Below are 20,402 nucleotides of genomic sequence, written 5' to 3'. Positions count from 1 at the left end.
ATTTAAAATAACAAATTTGTATTTACAATACTAAATGACAGTGACAGAGAAGTTAGAGGGAGCTGGAAGAAGGCTGCTGGTGGTGGGTGGTAATGCATTTCTTCTCTGCTGTAGTGCAGGACTCAGAAAACAGTTTCGCTTTTGACAATGACAGAAAAAAAACTTAAGGCATTTTACTAGTTAATGTCTAGAATAATTAAAAATGTGACCTAGAAATGATAAATGCAAAGACTAGACAGTGCAAAAAGCAAAAACTAGAGAGTATGTAACACAATTAGTATGGATAAATATGAAAAATCAAACAAGATGAAGAAAGAATGTTGAAAAAGTATACTAAGATTTCAGACAAGGTCAAAAAATGTAATTATAGGATGTTTGCAAGGTTCATTTAACGTTAATAAAAAGTTACATAAACTGTCAAAAATAAAATGACAATGCAAGTTATATATGGCAACACAAGCTAAAAAAAGAAGCAGTGATATCAGCCAAAATAGGATTCAAGCAAAATCAAACTAAAAAAAAAAAAAGAGGTTATTTTATTCAACAAATATTTACTAAGCACCCAGCATACACCAGGCATTATGCTAGGGTCTGGGGCTCCATGGTGAACGAACACAAAAACCTTCATGGGGCTTACATTCCAATGGGAAGAGATAGAGAATAAAATAATTTAGAAAAATGCATGAGTGATAAGAGCTAAGGAAAAAAATAAAGAGGGGAAGACAGAGGACATTTGAGAAGAGAGGTGGTTGCAATATCACTGCAGTGTGTCCAGGGAAGTCCTCAATGAAAAAGTATCATTGAACAAAAACTAAAGGAGGTGAGGAAGTGGATCATAATTAATTATGAAAGAAAGGCATTCCAAATGGAGAGAATAGCAACAACAAAGGCCTTGAAGAGAATGTGCCTTGGTGATTCAGAATGGCTAGGAGGACAGTGAGGCCAGAAGAGGGGAGTGAGGGGAGAGTGGAGTAGGAGGTCACTGAAGAAGTAACAGGAGAGCTAAGCATGGTGGCTCAAGTTTTTAATCCCAAAACTTTGGGAGGCTGAGGCAGGAGGTTCACTTGAGTCCAGGAAGTCAAGACTAGCCCAGGCAACATAGATAAATTCTGTCTCTACAATAAATTTGAAAAAAAAAAAAAAAAAGCCAGGCATGGTAGCACATGTCTGTAGTCCCAGTTACTCAGGAGGCTGAGGTAGGAGGATTGCTTCAGCTTAGAAGGTCAGGGCTACAGTGAGCTCTGATCATACCACTGCACTCCAGCCTGGGTGACAGAGGGAGACCTGTCTCTAAATAATAATAAAGTAATTTAAAAAAAAATAAAAAGAGAAATAATAGGAGGCCAGAGCATTTGGGGCTTGATGGACACTTCATGAGTAGAGATTTTGGCTTTTATTCTGAGTTAAACAAGAAATTGGAGAGTGACATAATCTGACTTACATTTGAACAAAATCACCCTGGCTGATTTGTATGGTAAAGTAGGGAGACCAGCTGGGAAGCCAGTGAAATAACCCAAGAAGACACGATGCAAGTGTGGATAGGAGGTAGCAATGGATGGAGACCATGAGAAAATGTAACCCAGGAGCAATACTGACATTTGCAATGGAAGATTATGTGTAGGCTGTAAGATGGAAGAATTAAAAGTGGCTCCAAGGTTTTTGTCCTAAACAACTGAGTGCAGTTGTTATTTATTGGGATAAAGAAGACAGCGGAAGTAGGAGTTGGGACGGGAGGAAGATCAGGAGATCAAGTTTGAACATGTCAAGTTTAGAACTATGTTACATATCTAAATGGATAGTTGAATCTATGACACTGGGGTTCAGGTACAACTTCTGGTCTAGAAAGACAAATTTGGGAGTTACCAATGTAGAGAATACAGGGATGAGATAGCCATGCAAATAGTGTAGACGCAAAACAGAAGTAGCCCAAGGAAGAACTCTAAGGACTACAATGTTTAGAAGTTGGGGGGATGAGAAGGAACTAGAAAAAGAGATTGAGGAAGACAGTGGAGTACAATGTATGTGGCTAGTGAGATGGCAGGAAAGCCAGATAAGTATGGCATCCTGGAAGTCAGGTGAACAAAGCATCTCCAGAATGACACAATGATAACAATCGAAAGCTCTTGGTAGGTCCATAAAGTGAGGACCAAGAACACTGAATATTGGATGCACCAACGTCAAAGGCACTGGTGGGACTGATAAGGTTTTTTTTGTTTGTTTTTTTTTTTTTTGGAATGGTGGGAGCAGAACCCTGTTTAAACTGAGTTCAGGAGCAAAGGACAGGACAGAAAATAGATAGTGACTATAGAAAACTCTTCCCAAAAGTTTAGCAGGCAATGGAAGGGGAGAAATGTGGCAGAACTCAAGAGAGGAGTTTTTGTTTTGTTTTATTTTTCTCTAATGGTAGAAATAATAGCATGTTAAGAAACACCCATTATTTTAACCACATTTGCTGATTAGCTTATCATATGCTAAGCTAGTAATTTGAAATAAAACACCAATGTTTCAATTATGAATGGATATAATGCAAAAAAATTGAATTTTGTAACTAAAGATGTGACAGTCAGCTGTAAACATTCACACAAAACCTTGCTTCAGGATGGCAGGAAGTCCTTCCAAAGTAATTTATGGTACCTTTTTCTACATTCTCTAGTATTTTACAGCCCTTTCTGCTTTTGCAAAGAAGATATATCCTTATCAAAAACTTCAGAAGCCGAAGTAAATTTATCCTAATACAAAGACTAAACATAGTTTTATGACTAATACTGCTTCCAAAGGACCATAACTACAATAGCTAAATTTTGTGCAAGGCTTCTCATACTGAAATGTTTGACTCAGGCCTCATTTTAAATACTTTTTTTTAAAAAAAAACAAAGCCTTTTGAAAGTGGGATGAAAGTATTCATTCTTAAAAATTAATTTTAAACTTATATAATTCCTTTCTGTGCTCATAATTTTAAAACTTCAATAATTTAATTCATTCCCTATATAATTGTGTTTTAAAACCTGATTTATCCAAATTAAGTCCCTCAGAAGCCTTAATCATTGCTTATAGCTATTTGCCAATTCTTCATTAGACCAAATATTGCTGCTTTTAGCTATTATGTAATAAAATAATGGATTTTAAACTTTTAATAACATAGCTAATATTCTATCAAACGTCACTATTTCAACAAGTAGTCTGTTTTTTAGTGTCTCTTAACTAATGTCTAAGCACTATAATTACTTCCCTCAGATGTGTTGTTTTCTCTTAATTATGTATTTCTTAAATTATAACAATTACATTTTGTCCTGGCATATTAAAACAAACATTTCAAAATAATTTCTTAAATCACCTATTATTCAATATTAGTCAAATTCACCCTAAGTTAAAAGTAATGGCTATTCTTTCAGTGTAAGTGATCACATATTTTGGTGGATCCATTATCCTAATTCTAATTCTGATAGGTATGAGTGTTTTCTGAATTGGATTTTCCTCTTGTTTTTCACAGAACTGGGCAGTTACAGAAGTTTGTGTAAATAATTTCCATTTGTCTATTAGTCTCATAACTATTTCAGCCATCTTTTATTGAACATAACACTACCTTTGATAGTATTCCCCTAAACGTTTGCCCCATCTTGATAGACTTATTTTTCAAGATCTATTTTTTTCACAGTCCCTTACTGTTTTACATGTCTTACTGGGGAGTCTTCATCTATACTCTAAACAATATCAGCAGCCCAAAGAAGAGAAACTGATTCTTGACACAAAATGTATGGTCTCAGAATATCACTCAAAACCCACCAAGCAGGGCAAGGCATAACTCTAATATTCCTACATTTTTTAAGACTTTGAAGCATCAAAAAACACTGTCTCTCGTTTCTAAGGAAAATAGCTTTTCCTCTACAAATCTTTTATGCTGCTCAAAAATTTTAAAGCATTCAATCCATGATAAATTGTTGACAATACAGCTATTGACAGCAACAGGTAACCAATGGCTGTAAAATATACAGTGCTTTCTCCAAGCTTGAATCAAACAGGATCTCACATATCTCAGATCTTGTTCTTGGTAGAAAGGGATAAAAGGAACTGAGAGAAATGCCCTTGGCTGGCACTGGCTGGGGTGTTGGAGGGATGAAGAGGTGTTAGTGAGAGGGATCCGGTATCTTTTTGTTTCATTAAAACCCTGGCTTGACAGGAAACATAGGGAAAACTTACCCATAGAAATGGTGCATCCGCTGTGCAGGCCAAAAAGTAGATTCTCCCACCACTACTTAGAATAAAGAAACTTATAGTTCTCTTTCTCTCGTGTTTCTGGCTACAGTCATCTTTCTTCCCTTCTTCTGCATTCACTATTGTACTCTATTCCAATCACTTAATTTTCTTTCTTAAAACTCTGAATGCCATGAGTAAAAGCCCTTAGGAAGTTGTCCATGATTGTGTGCCAATTCAGTTCAAAATCTATATAGACTCTTGGACCTGTTAAAATGAGAATGTGATTTGATTGACCTACTTTCTATTTACCTTTTTTTAAAATAAAAAAATTAAGAGGGATTGAGTGAATTTGAGGGTGAATTGAATTCTAATTCCAAATGCTGCAAATGTGATCTCAACTTGCTTACTCTGCCAAATGGGGGTACAGAATTAGTTGAGGCGGTAGCAACGTTTAACATTTGACTGGGCAGAAATTATTGTATTTTCTATTTTTCAAGTGATCGCTTTTGAAGTAATTTCACTCACTCATTTATACCACAAATATTTACTGAGCACCTACTACATGAGCAAGAAGTCTTTAGAGCTCATATCCCATGAGCTCTATCCCATGGCTATATCCCATGAGGAGTGGCTATATCCCATGAGGAGACCAGACTCCTCGAAGATACAGTCATGGAAACAACAGACACGCAATGTGAGTGCTGTACCATCATGGGTGAGATGATGTTTCCCTTCCTGTGGAAGGGGACAATGATGTGTTAGAGAAAGTTTCACAGACAAAATAAAAGACAACAGGAATGCATGGGGCCCAAATCCGCCCCAAGACAAGGAAAAGATTGAGCCAAAGGGAAGGAGCACACATGTGGAGATTCAAGTAAAGCTGGACAGGTAGCTTGAGTTCAGGTCTTGAAGCACTTTGCATGCCCTGGTAAGAGTATCACATGACATCAAAACTCAAAAGAACCTATAGGTCCTTTCCCCTGATGAGGAGAAAAAACACAAAATTTCGTTCGTTATTTTCTCAAAGGTTTCCATGGATGGGGACCCTGGCATACCTGTATTGTGTTTTGTTATTAAAGTCAGTTGTAGAATTGCTTTCTGAGAATTACGGAAACACATTATGTAAAAAGAAAGTCCTAATAATCCGATTCCTTAAATCATTTCAATAGTCATTGCTACAAACTTGCAAAAAGTCTCTTAACATTGGCCTTAGGCAATAATTTATGTCAAATAAGTAATAATTATAAAGTGTTTATTGAACAGTATACATCTTGGCAAGAAAGTAGGCTGGTGAAGATTTCCTACTTTGATAGTAGATGAGTTTGTTGTTATTTTTATGGCTATGTGTGTGTGTGTGTGTGTGTGTGTGTGTGTGTGTGTTAAATTTAATAGAGTGGAATGTTTCAGCTGTGTTTTTGATGAACTAACGTATGTGTTTGGGATTTTTAAGTGAATGAACAAGAACATATATGATATACAAAAAACTTTCCATTCTTTATTACTGAATACCAGATAAAGACCCTGTGAGGATTAATCAGTAGGAACTTAAACTCCAGTCTACAGATCCTAGGTAGGATTATATGTGCACATGTTAATATTTTCTCACTGAAACTTCATAGTCTGGCATATTAGATAGTAACAGACTGCAATAATCAAGCATAATTACTTCCACACAAAAAAGTCTATATCAATCTTTTCTTGATGACCTATTTTCAGTGCGTTTTCCCCAGTAGCTCAATCACCCAAACACATCTCCAGCAAACTGTGTACTACAGTCTCAAAGCCTCACGTTTTAAAAACCAGCACTCCCCTTGTATTTAAGAGTGAGAACTCATCGCATAAAGATACACTTTCTCTGCCAGTAGAAGACCCAACCCATGTCACCATAAAAGGGTTTATATGTCATTATCATTAGCAGAGAGACTATTCGGCTGAATATTTGATCTTTGCTTGCCTGAATGCCATCAAGTCTAATACAACTTAGACTCTTGTCATGTTTGTAAAAATTATAAGTGTTTTTTCCCCTCTCCAAATTGACAGATGCTATAGAATTCTAATTTTAAAATGTGAAGTAAAAGAGGATGTCTTGAAAAGCTCCTTCCAAATAGGGAATTGAAATACTTTCTTATGGGCATTTTGCCATTTTGGGGGTGGGGAGGGGTTGGTATAACATTTTGAATAATTTATTGAGAAACATGGAAGCATCTTGTGTTTTCTTGATTTCTTATGCCAAGAATGCTGAATAGTTAAAAAGTAATGAGAAGTTAGGAGAAAATAAGCTGGACTCACAGATAAGACAGAAGCATCATTGGATACTTTCTTGTGGAATGGACGGTGTCCAGATGTGTTGTAATTTAAAGGATTTAATGGCAACATACACTAGCCACTCTTGGCTAATTAAATGTGATTTCACTCTCTGTGCATCTTTCACAGGGATCCATTTTTCAGACAGCATTGCCATCTACGTTCAAAATTCTCCAGAGTGGCCAAAAATCATATGCATCCTAAATCATTCTTGGAAATTTTGGCACCAAGAGTTTACCTTTGTCGCAAAATAGCAGCTGCTACCACCAAAAATTAAGGCTCAAGTCGGGATAGACTTAACTGTGGAAATTATGTGACATTTTTCTAGTGGTAGGTGTTGAACAGAACATATAAGAAGAGTGTTTTAACATACACATTTTGCTTATATCTTTTCCTACTTACCCAATTATTTTGAATGTGATAAAGTGGAATGCTGGGGAACCCTAAATGCATTTTGGAGACAAAAACCAACAAACTTCCATATTCAAGCATCTCCTTAAGCAAATAACCTAAAGTGAGTAATACAGGCTTATTGTTATTTATTGTTATGTTTCTTGAATGTAGCAAAAACGACGGGGAGAGGCACAAAGGAGGATCATAATACTGAATGCAACTGCAAATGGTCCATCCATGTTCAAAAGGAAGAAGTGCTGCTCACATGCTCAGAGACTTTTTAAAAAAAAATGAATTCATATCTTTGTCTTTCCTTTTTCTGAATTTCCACAGACTTAAAATCTCATCCAAATAGTCTAGCATTTACATTATTATTCTCTTTTCTGGTATGCTCCCACCAGGGTACAATTCATATCTGTAACCAGATTAACTCTTCAAAGACAAAAAGAATTTATTTAAAAAGACCAAGGAGAGTGCGGAGCACACAGTAAACATTCAACAACCATGTGCTGAACCGAGTTTCACTGCTCTAACTGGGCCCAAACCCTTTGGAGAGGGCCGACAGTGTATTCAGGTCACAGGAAGAAGCAGCATTCTTTCTGTCCTTTATGTTGGAGGCAGGAAAATGTCAGGCTCAAAATATCCAGGATATATGCTACAATTAAACATAATGATGTTTCCAAAGGATGTAATCTTTTAACATTCAAAATAAAGCAGTATCAGTTTTTAGCAGCAGGAAAAAAATGCATATATATGAAATATACACGTGCATTTGTGTATATATATGCACTGACATATATGCATTTATATGTGTCCTTATTTAGGTGTGTATATAGATGCATATATGCACATATACATATGTTTCCATATAACATACTTATATAAATGTATTTATATATATAAACCATTACATGTCATTTCCCCATCTGAAAGCCATCAAAGGAAACTTTACAGTAACCAAATACTTCTATTGAAAATCGATTCAGTCATACTTTTAAAATAGACAAAAGTTTGGCATTCAACTCATATATAGCACAACATGTCTATATTTTTTCATTACATAAGGAAAAAATATGCTTACATTTCAGTCTTGACAGCTGCCGCCTTCTCTCTTTCCTGAACTTAATGATTGATTAATTTACCAATTCATGTATCTTAATGTATCTTAAGAGACATAGAGTAAACAATCCTATGTATTTTTCATGAATTAAAGAAAAAACTGGCCAGGCACAGTGGCTCACACCTGTAATCCCAGCACTTTGGGAGGCCGAGGAGGGTGGACCACCTGAGGTTCGGAGTTAGAGGCCACCCTGACCAATATGGAGAAACCCCATCTCTACTAAAAATACAAAATTAGCTGGGCATGGTGGCGCATGCCTGTAATCCCAGATACTTGGGAGGCTGAGGCAGGAGAATCACTTGAACCCGGGAGGTGGAGGTTGCAGTGAGCCGAGATTGCGCCATTGCACTCCAGCCTGGGCAACAAGAGTGAAACTCCGTCTCAGAAACAGCAACAACGAAAACTGCCAAAGTCAATTTTTAAACAAATTCTGAGAAGCCTACTCTACGCATTATTTTCCATTACACTATTTTTATATAAAATACAAGTTGTAAGCAATTTACAAAGATGCTAGTTTATGGACATAAATATGATGGCCTTCAAGTAATCTGAACTTGTGGTTAAGAAAGCCTGTGTACTGGCAGAATGCTGGCTGAAATGTCACAATAGTACATGTGTTCACTGTAAAAAGGACAAATACAAGGGTTTGAAAGGTGAATGAAGTAAGCAGTTTCAGACTGGCATTTGATAAGATTAACCTAAAACTATAAATATGCTAAAATCCATCCTTTAAAAAAGTTTGCTTGTTTTAGTTAAGTTGTGACTCTAATCTCTAAAAAAAATAATCATTTTTAGCAGCACTATTTCCTCTTCTTTCTACTCAAGGCACTGAGTTAATCCGTTCAGAGAAAATGTCTAGAGTCATTTACTGCCTTGTCTTAACCCATTTAAGAGTTTCACCATTCAACAAATAATCAGGTTTCAAGCAACCATCCTCTATTTCTCTCTCTTCTTTCTTCCCTCCAAGTTATCAACTTCTGTGGACTTGTATGTATTTGCTACCTTCTCGTTTCCTTCCTGGATATTTCTCTGATTCCATGTGTTCCATGCTACATCTTCACCTTCCCAGAGAAGACACTCCCTTAGGGATCACCAGTGACTCACTCCAGAGAATGGCACAATGTCCTACCAATTATACCAATTACATTCATATCAAGTGAGATAATGTATCTGAAAGTGCTTGTTAAACATTAAAGAATTCTATAAAGAGGATGACATTATTATATCCCAAATGATCTATAAATTTCCACTGTGACTGCCACCATGTAAGAGGCTTTTAACCAAGCTTCCTGATTCCCTGTCTCCCTCGGCTTCAATCCATCCTATGCTCCGATACCTGAGTTATCTTCCTAAAATAAAGAGATCTATTCCAGCCATTTCACTGCTCAAAACCCTTTAGTAATTTCCCATAGTACAATGAATAGATTTCAAACTCAAAACTCTTCGACTGGCCATTGTAAATCCTACCTACCATTTGAGACCTTTTTCTGTTATACTCCTCTCCCCACTGTCCCCTCCCTCCAATTACCATGTTCTCACTTTCAGTCCATGTTTCTCTGCATGCCAACCTTAATGCCTCTGATGCCTTTTGCTCCCATGGTGACCCCTGAAGCTCTATCCATTTATCCTGAATGGTCTATATCCAATCCCATCTCCTACTAGAAACCTTCCAAGAGGTGAATTTAAGACTAAATATATCTCCACACAGCTCACACTCTCATTCACCAGAAACTCCATCATGCATGAGACCTACTTATGTATGCATCTTTCTATCTTGTAAAAGTTCAGCTGGCCATGAGAAGAATAGTCTCTCTGGAGGAATATTTATCCCAAAGAAGATGCTCGAAAACAATTCATTAAATTAATTTGTACTTGCATCGTCACTAATAAGTATATTAAAGGAGTTATTTGAAACACCTAGAAAAGTTCATTGTTAATTTTTAAATGGAGCTATTGGTGCTTTTCAAATACAGTAAAAAGAAATAGACTATACCCGATTAATAATTTCACAAAAAACACAAATTGCTAAAATGAAAAAGCAATAGCTAAATCTTAATATCTGTTTCATAACAGTAAACAAAAAGCCAAGTTCTAACAAACTATGCATGGAGAAAGAAAATAAATAATAGAGAACAAGAATATGTATCATTGATGAAATGAATGATACTATGTGCCTGTGTCTGGATAAATGTCACTTGGAGTCCCCATCTCAGAAGCTGGTTCATTTATCCTCCTACCAGCTGATAGACTTGAATCTTTGGACCCACTCCAAGACTGCCTGGCCTGAAGTTTCCCTGGCTTTCAAAGACTATGAGGTCAACCACCATAGAGCATACTCCTCCTTCTAGGGTTACTCTGAAACTGAAACTGCCTTAAGAAGAGAGAGAGACGGGAAAATTTCCAGGACATTTGTCTTGGGGCACTAGCTTTGTTTTAGGACAGCATAAAACCTGCCAATATCTCCACCTTAAGAAAAATGAACTAAGATTAGTAGTGTCATGAAGTTGGCCTAGATCTGTGGTTTTAATCCCAGGCTGTGCTCTATGATCACCTGGAGAGTTTTAAGAAAATGTCCACGTCTGGGCTCAGCACCCATACATTATGAAGTACTTGATTTGATGCCCAGGCATCAGTATGATTTAAAAGTCTCCCAGGTGCATAGTCAGCTTGGGCTACTATAACAAAATACCATTTACTGGGTGGCTAACATAACAGACATTTATTTCTCACAGATCTGGAGGCTGGGAAGTTTAAGATCAAAAGGCCAGCAGATTTGATTACTGGTGAGGGCTCTCTTTCTGGATTGCAGATGGCTGCCTTCTTGCTGTGTCTTTACATGGTGAATAGAGAGAGGATTCTGGTCTCTTTCTCTTCTTATACAGACACTAAACCCATCAATGACAGCTTCACCCTCATGACCTAATTACCCTGCAAAGGCCCTATCCCCAAATACAATCATAACGGCAGGTTAGGCCTTCAACATGAATTTTGGAGAGGACACAAACATTCAGTCCATAACACCAAGTAAGTTCAAAATGCAGCCAGGATTGAGAATTATCGACCTAGATAAATGGTTGTCAGCGTTTTTGTGCACTAAAACACACATGACAATAATATCCCACATGCTCCTCAAGGATATTTTTATGCTCCTTTGGGCAGATCATGATTTTGCACAACTCTGTGTGGCAGCTGAGACAACACCACCTTGACATATCCTATTCAAGAAAATGTGTCAGAATGCAAGTGGGTAAAAATTTAATAATAGAAATCATTTTTAATCTGATGACAATATGAATAAAAACCATTAGAACATCTAAAAACTTCCTTATATATGGCCAGCATGTTCTAAGCATGTAATCAAGACTCTGGTTATTACTATGATCTCTGCTTAAAGGGGTCATTTTAAAAATCAAGTTTTTTTTTTATTCCTACTGAAGGTACTGAGTTAATCAGTTCAGAGAAAAGAGCTCATAGTGAGACCCATCCTTACGTAAATACATTAGAGCTTTAGATTCAAGAAATAGGCAGTTCAGTCAGTGACAGTGAAAAAGTAGAAAATTTATACAGTAAGTGCTAAAGGGGAAGGCAGAGGGAAAGGGTAGAACGTTTCTCCAAGAGCAGGAAGATATCTGTATTCTCATCATAGTTACGGATATTCTAACAGAAAATCCTTCTTTCTTACTAATGAATAAATTATTTCCAAATACCCAAGTACTACATTTCCAAGGAAACTTGTAAAAAAACTATCCCCTGTTAGCGTGCACATAAATTGACTTGTACTTATTGAATAAGGCCAAAAACTTCACATTAATCAGTATCCAACATAACTGAGTTTACTTTAATATCTGTGGGCAAATATCAGAAGGGGAAAACAAAGACAATCAGCCCATTTTACCACACTGGTATATTTAGGCAGAAACATCTGTCAACTCATACTTTAAAAATTATGTTAACTACAAAGACCCCCAAATGATATTAACACAGTAAAAATATTTTTAACTAATGATTTCAAATAGCATTAATCTCTTCCCTACCAAACTTTTCATCAAGGTGCTGAGCAAACTTAAGTTTATTTAATTATCTTAAACTCATGCTAAAATGAAGCTGAAGAGGAAATAGCAACAAAAAAAGAAAAAGAAAAGAAGGAGGTATTAAAGGAATGAAGGATAAAAGAGGAAGGGAGGGAAGAAGGGAGGAAAGGGGAAGGAAGGAAAAATAGAAGGAAGGAAGGAAAGAAAAAAGGAAGGGAGGAAGGTAGGTCAGAAGAAAATAAAGCAAATATCCTAACAAAAGATCACCTCCTTTTTTTCTGCTTTTGACTCCTATGAAGATTTTTAACTGATCCCATGCCCCATTCCATTTGAATTCAACTCAGTTTAAATATTTGCTACGTGCAGAGTTAAACTTGTGTAGCACATCCTCTCTAGGATTAATGATAAAACTACTGACAAACTCCAAAAGCACGTACATCCACATGATGAAACTGCACTTCCCATCATTTGCCTGGTTTTCAAAACTGTTTTGTGCCACTATCTCTTATGGCCTTCTTGGCTAGAGAAGACTTAAACCAATATGATAGCTTTTGGCTGACTGAAAATACAGTGTTCATGGGCTCAAGATACTTTATTTACTCATTACTGACCATCCTGCATCTCCCATTGCCCTCGCCTCCCCAACAGCAAAGCAGCACAGGCACATGCACTTGTACACATACAAAGTGGCACACTAGCTGACTTGATGTTCCAGCCCCCTGGGATGTATCCAAAACTCATTGGTGCCAACTCATCTAGAATTAAAAGCTCGCTCAAGACTGCTTCTGTAAGTACACATTCAGTATCAATCACAGGAGCTTTATTTTCCATGTACAGATAGTGTCTGGATCTATGTGATGCTTGTACAGGCATTAATCACATTCATGACAGCTCCAGCCTCATAGAGGATGCTTATATGCTTATGTGTATTTCTGGGAGAATCAATGAAATTGAAGTTTGCGTACCAGAAGTGACATTAAAGATGGATAGGTCAAGGTGAATGCTGACCTTACTCCCAGACTGAGATCATAATCAAAAGAGGGAAAGACCAGTGAAAATTGGCCAGTCTCAACAACAAACTATTTTTTTTCTAAGAAGCTTCATTGTACAATCTTTCTATAACCTTATACATTAAAGATTTATTGGCACCTACAGTAAGTGCTAAGTTCAAGAATGCAATGTTGATTGAACTTTTCATTGAATTCTTCAATGAATGAATTTAACAATGAATGAATGAAGAATGTAAGAATGGATTCTTTACCCTCAAATAATGTAGTCGAGTCGAGGAGACAGATAAATTGAAAAACAATACAGTGGATAACAGAACAAATTATGGAAAATGTACTATGGGAGCAGAGCACTCACTCCCGAACCAGCGGTTAATCTCTTCTGTTCAACTTCAGTCCATAAAGGCTACAAAGTGGCCATTGAACTCTTTTCACCTATTGCTGCTCTACCAAAGGCCCCATCGTGTTTCTAGAATGTTTGCAGGCTAACACAATACAAACCATAACTAACTCACAAGCATGAACACTTCAAACAATTTCAAGGACTTTAGAAATTTTTCTAGTTGAGTTGATGACTCCTCATGAGTTCTATCAATCATTATTTTACTAGCGTTTTTTGTTGTTTTTCCAAAACAACACTGCCCAGATGGAGATGTTCCATGTCTGCACTGTCCCATGTGGTTGCCACTAGCCACACAGACTACTGAGCACTTGAAATGTGGATAGTGTGATTAGGGAACTGAATTGTTTTATTTTAATAAATTTTAAATTACATAGCTACATCTGCCTAGTGGCTATGGTATTAAACAGGACATTTCTAAAATATAAGTGTTTTAAGATTGTGCTATATGATACTTTTTCTTTCTTTAATTTCTATACATTATGCTATACATGTCTCTGACAAATTGCAAACACAGAGAAAAATTGGTTTCCTTTTGTAACCTGAAGTTACTTCTAGGAATTAATCTCAATCAGACATTAAAAGTTGAAATACAATTTTATATATATATATATATATACACACACACAAACACATAAATATATATATACACTTTTATGTATATGCATATATATACATTTATATATGTATACACACACATATCTCTCTCTTATTTAAATTGGCTCTGACTTTTACCATTGGAATTCTTAATGGAGTAGGAAGCATTTTAAAATATTTGAGAGTTAACATATTCAACACATTAAGAGATATTTGGAAAAGACTTATTTTCAACTAGTTGTGAACAGAAAAGGTATCTTTAAAACAAGACTTAAAGACAGTTTTCATTGTGGGATTGAATCAGATTAGCTGGGTTGTGAGCATCATGAGTTTTAAGTCTATGTTGATGCATGGCTGAATTATTAGCGCCTAGCATGGTGCCTTGCAGATGTCGGGCACTTAGTGAATATCTAGTGAATGAGTAGTTAAAGTAGCATAGCTGGAACGATTCTGTATCTGGATTACAGTGATTGCTACATGACCATATGCATCTGTGAAAACTTTCAAGATGGTAAAAATGTAAATTATGCCTTAATTTTCAAAAAAGGATAAAAAAGTAATACAAGAGTACATGGGCAAAATCATGAAAGGGATTCTCAGAAAAGCAAATGGGACTGTGAAATGTACCATCACGTCACATGTAAGCAAGCTAGTGAATGCCAAACAGCAAATTGATACTGGGAATGAAAAGAGGAAAAGCCTCAGGCTCTGGAGCGGGAAGGAATACACAGGCTGAATCAGGATGTGTGATGTTAGGCAAGTTATCTGAGTTCTCTGTGCTGGGTTCCCTCATTTGTAAAAGGTGTAAGATGAAAACACCAATATCAAAGGGTTTTGAGGAGAATGAAATGAGAAAATGAACATAAAATGCTCAGTGCTGAAACTGCACCTAGTAGACACTTGAGTAGATGGTAACTGAAAATGAAACACAGGCTCATCTTCTTAATTATGCCTTCCTTTGAGATCTTCTCGTCCTGACTGAGGGGGTTCCATTTCCATGCAACAGTCTGAACGGTCAGCAAATGGGTGGTCAAGCAAATCTCTCACTTTAGACAGTACTCAAATCTTTTCGGAGTTAAAGGGAATGAGAAAACGCAGTTTATGCTTCCAGAAAAACCTGAATTTTTGCCAGAAGCAAAATTCCCACAACATAAAATTTTAAGCAAGATCTTGAATCTCTAGTGCAGACATGAGAGTAGAAATGAATTCATCAGTGAAATGATTTCTCCTGGCAAACTTCCCTGACTGGAAGCAACCACAGTATATGTAAACAGGAGAGAGAAATGAATTAAAGAAAATTGCAACTCTGCAATCAAAAGGAATTAATTTTCTGAATAGAGGCTAGTTATTATTTGGGAAAAAGGCATGAATATTTTTTATATGTGGTTACAATTTGTTTTCAGAGGATAAATAGACCAAACTGAGAGTCACAACATATTGAATTTCACAGACTTTATAACCAGCATAAATTAAGAAGTTAATTCTTGCAGTGGAGTTGGGTAGAATTTATTGTTAATGAGGCTCTTAAAGCAGTAAGACGTGACTGAAAAGTTCAGAATCTGATTCATTACATATTTAATAATAATACTTATACATTTGAACTTAGTGTACCTTTCAGCACTATAATTCACTTAATTCAAAGATCCTGAATTCTCCCATTAATTGGAAGAAATTATTCCTTAAAAGCTCTTAAAATATCTACCTCTCCCCTATGACTCATAGTTAAGCCTCCTTACAGGAAAGCCACTTCAGTTTTTCCCATAAGATATACCTGTTCAGTGGGTCAAGAAAAATTTGTTTTGGTTCATGTATTCTGATAAATTTTTTGTCTGGAAAGTGATTTGAAAGAAGCAGTTGGTCTATTATGTCCAGTTCAAAACATCAGGACATTTTAGATACAAAATGATATGATCTGATCACTAAGACATTCTTAATTGCCAATAATCAACATCTTAGTGAACTCTACAACTTGTTCTTGGATAATGGTAAGAACGACAGCCTAATGCTCAAATTGTATTGAGCTGTTCTCCTGTACAGCAAGCCTTAGTCAGTTGACAGACTCTTACTGAGCACTTATTACATATGTCAGGCTACCTCATTGGCTCTAAGAACACTGAAGATGAGGGGTAAGTGCATCCACAAACACTGGAGTAGTTGCTGAGTGAAAAATAATTGAAATGGAGCCTAACTTTTCCATTTGAAGATAATGTGCCTCACTTTTTCAAAACATGCTGCCCCAAGATCAAGATATTTATGTTACTTGATGTTGCCAATGCCTCCAGGTCAGCCTGTTGGCAACTGTGTAAAAGGCCAACTTTGTTAAAATGGTGAGGAATACAAAAGCAGTCACCTTCCAGTCTCAACAAAACTTATTTGGAGTTCCAATGCAAGCTTACATTCAGTAGCATTACATAAGCTTGTGATAGTCTTTAAAAGTTAATTAAATTCTTTACACTTAAACTTTATATCACCAAAGACTTAAAGAAAATGTCCAACAAACTGAAAACTATACAACCAAAAATAGGCTACAAATAATGCTTTACAGAGAAAAACCTTTGCAAATGTGGTATATTTAGTATACTGACATAATGGAATATTACTCAGCCACAAAAAGGAATGAAGTACTTATACGTACTATAACACGGATGAAACTGAAAACATTATGCCAAGTGAACAAAGACAGACAGAAAAGGCCACAAGTTGCATGATTCTATTTATATGAAATGTCCAGGATAGGCAAATTTATAGAGACAGAACGTAGATTAGTGGTTGCTAGGAGCTGGGGTCATGGAGAATGGGGAATGGCTGCTAAGGAACATGGGATTTCTTTTTGGGGTTATTAAAACATTCTGGAATTAGATAGTGGTGATAGCTGCACAACTTCACGAATATACTAAAAACCACTGGACCACTTTAAAAAGATGAATTGTATAATGTGTGAATTTTATTTATTTTTTTTTTCAAAAGGATCCACAACATGCTCTGGGCATGTGGTTTTGAAGACATACAAAGCAATACTCTCTGGTTTATTTCCTTGCTACTGTGATATTTATTTAAATAATTCAATTACTAAGAGGACCTGACTTCATTGTTAAAATAGATCTATAATAGAAATGTGAATTCAACAGGTGTGTGTTTGATGACCATGTACTTTTAAAAAATGTCTTCCCCTCTCCAGAACTGACTGTAAGGTTTTAGAATCAATGGAGACCAGAGATTCTCCTGCATGTCTTATGTGTCAACTGTGCATCACACCACCCCTGAGCACTTTCATAAAGCCTTTGAAATTTAAATTATGTCCGTGTGTGGAGGTCTATGGGCAATTATCACCATATTTGCAATGTAATTCTCATTTATTAGAACTTAAAAATAATTTCTGTTTGTAAAGGTTACTGTGCCAAGAGCAGCACCATCTATTGGATGAAAATGTACACTTAATATCTACTCTATTATGAACCATCTAAAATTTAAAAATTGGGAGCCTCTGAAAAGAATTAAATATGTGTACTCAGAAAGCGAAGTACAACACTTTGTAACTTTTAGGTTAATGCGTAAACCCATTATATTTTATAGCGATGGAAAATCATGAAGGAAAAAAAAGCATTTCTTTAATAAAACGCAAAAGTCCAATCTTGCACTTTTCGAAAATGACTGGAAAACTTGAGTCTGTATCGCAGGTAAAGGGAATGCTTAAACTGGCTATTTCAGAATGCAATTTCGGTTTTAAATGCAACCTGGAGGGTGTGGATGAAAAATGAAATCTATCAATAAGTATATCAACCTGCAGCTCTCCTCCGATTTTGGCAGCACTGGCAAAACCTAGAGATTTTGACTGAACTTTTTTTTTTTTTGTAAGTAATTGCCCAGACTTGAATATGACTAAATTTAAAGTAATAAAAAAAACCCTGAAAAGTCAGGTTGGTGCTTGTGCCTGTTACTACCTTTCAGGTGTGTTTGTGTGTCTGCAATTCACATCAGACACGTGTACTTTCCATTTAAGCCCATCATACCTGTAGCATAAAAATGAACAGCAAAAAAGACAGTACAGTACGCAGCCCCGCATCACAGCTGTATTTCTGGTCATTTATTTATCTTCCTATGTATATCTAAAAGGCGATTTCTACACTTTGCAAAAGAGGAGAGAAGAACGGTGGCGGCAGGGATCCGAGTAGCCCCAGCTCGGTCTCCTGGGGCTCGGGGAACGAATGCCGGCGGGTCCATGGAAGGCGCGAGGGCGAGGGCGCGGGGCGGGAGGGGGCGCGCAAATCCCACGCAGCTGCCCGCACCGCGCGGCCGCCCGCTCCGTGGGAGCCCAGTTGGCTGTCCCTTTTTCCTCCTGGCTAGATGGCGGCGGCGGCAAGTCGCGGACACGCTGAAATGCTCCCACCCTCATCCCACCGATCCCGGAGCTGAAACCCCACCGAGCTCTTCTCACTCACCCAGGCGGCAAACACAGAGGAGCTGAATGCAAGCGAGGAAACGCTTTAGGATTCGCATTTCCAGACGGTCTGCAGCCCCTCGCCGTGTGGCTCCTCTGCTTCTCAGAGTGGAGAGGGAAGGGGCGCGAAGGAAATGTTGTTTTTTTGTTTTGTTTTGTTTTTTTAATCCTCCAGTGTATAGATCGAAGTGAGATCGTGCGTGCGTGTGTGTGTGTGTGTGTGTGTGTGTGTGTGAGAGAGAGAGAGAGAGAGAGAGACAGAGACAGACAGAGAAAGCCAGAGACAGCGAGAGAGGAATAATCTGGAGAAAGACGCACGGTGGTGGGGCCCGGGGCCGCTAGCCGAGGCGCATGTCCTCCGGCGTGCGGGACTTTGCCTCTTTCGCCGGCTGCGGCGGCCGCGGTCTGAGCGCTCCGAGCGCAGCGAAGCCTGAGTGCCGGGTGCGCGCTCTGGCCGGGCTGTGCGCGCCGCGGCTTCTGGAGGGGGCGGGGGCGCAGGACCGCGCCGCTGGGAGCGTGCAGCGGACCAGGGGTCGCGCGGGGGGCGGAGGGGCGCGGCTGCCGCTCTGGGTCCGGATCCCAGAGTAGCAATTCACACACCGACAATCCTCCCCCTGTCCGCTGCCAGTGGTTTCGCTGCCCTGGAGTTAGAGGGATCCGCTGGGGTTTCCAATGTTCGCAGAACATTGGAACTCCTTCATCACTTCGGAAGGGAAGGGAAGGGAAGGCCGGACACCCATTGTCCCGCACAGCCAGAGGTTGACCTTTGAGTTTCACCTCTAAGAGTTTTTTTCATTTTATTGTTTTCTGCAGATGCTTAAGTGGGTCCAATCAGAATGTGGTGGGGGCGCCTGGGTACATTGTTTCCCTCCCTTTTTTCTTTCCATTTTCCTAATAAAGTAGTAGACCCCATTGCCTTTGGGAGAGTTGACTCCAAAAAATCTCCAGCCCTGATTGTGACCAGTCTGACCCTGCCCTTTCCCTAGACCCCAACGAAACTGCCGTGCTGGGCACAGCTGTTTGGGAGAACTTTCAACACGGTGGTGGTCCTGCCAGACCGAACCACACAAGTGCCTCCTCCCACAGGGTCGAACGGGAAGATTTTTTATTGCTTGATTGAAGGGTATGCAAAAAATGTATAATACATACCTTCTGCTGCCTTAGAGCTGGAAATGTCACCCTCATGTGCTCTTTTCTTTGGTGGTGTTCGGAACTAGACTGTGAGCGCCTTGATGGCAGGGAGTTTGCCTTTATTACTATAACCCCAGATCCTAGCAAAATGGCCTTAAAAAAAAATCAATAGGTGTTCCCTGAATGTTTGTTGAATTAATTTGAAGCCAAAAGGAAACAATGAGAAGGTAATTGGTGGTAGTCTCTACACTGAAAATTTATGAGATTTTCATTTATATGATATCCTTTAACTATTAGTACATGTTTTTCGTATATGAGACCCACTTTAGAGCCTTTTAGGAGTCCCATCTAAGGCACAGAAAGCCAAGTTGTGGAATTATCCCATGTATTCTTAGTAACAATTTCAAGTAGGTATCTGTACAGTGTGTACTCTTGTGTCTTGTTCTTGTCTCAAAAATAGTATTCTAGCTTTAAAAATTTTAAAGAAAACTTACTGCACATAAAATTGGGTTCTGAATGTATTTCAAGTGTTACTACGAGTTCTTGCTAATATCCCAGCCTGTGAACACTTGGCTAAATGTGCAAGCTAATGGCAGTTTGCCGTTGCTTCAGGAATAGATTATAGTCATGTAATAACAGATTTTGAAACCATTTAGTGTTTATTCAGAAACACATATCAATATTAAGAAGTTGATCCTTGATCTTATGCTTCCCATGAACAGAAACAGAAATGCTACAACTTTTACAAGAATTATGATGGGGATTGATGGCTGCTCATATGAGTTTC

General features: G+C 37.9%; 1 protein-coding gene across 4 annotated transcripts in view; it reads right to left on the bottom strand.

Annotated features, from left to right (window-relative positions):
* Positions 1-18,913, bottom strand: part of PTPRZ1 (protein tyrosine phosphatase receptor type Z1) — a 187,816-nt gene extending 168,903 nt beyond the window's left edge. For 2 of the 4 annotated variants that reach the window (XM_054496480.2, XM_054496481.2), the window contains exon 1: positions 18,486-18,913. In XM_054496480.2, coding sequence (XP_054352455.1) covers positions 18,486-18,543 — 58 coding nt within the window. In that variant the 5' untranslated portion in view covers positions 18,544-18,913. The remainder of the gene's footprint in view (positions 1-18,485) is intronic. The other 2 variants (XM_054496482.2, XM_054496484.2) reach the window with 1 other exon arrangement.
* Positions 18,914-20,402: the final 1,489 nt, after the last annotated feature.

Source organism: Pongo pygmaeus, chromosome 6 (genome assembly GCF_028885625.2).
Source record: "Pongo pygmaeus isolate AG05252 chromosome 6, NHGRI_mPonPyg2-v2.0_pri, whole genome shotgun sequence".
NCBI lineage: Eukaryota > Metazoa > Chordata > Mammalia > Primates > Hominidae > Pongo > Pongo pygmaeus.
The sequence above is the reverse complement of the archived record's forward strand: the minus strand, read 5'-3'. Positions and strand labels throughout refer to the sequence as shown.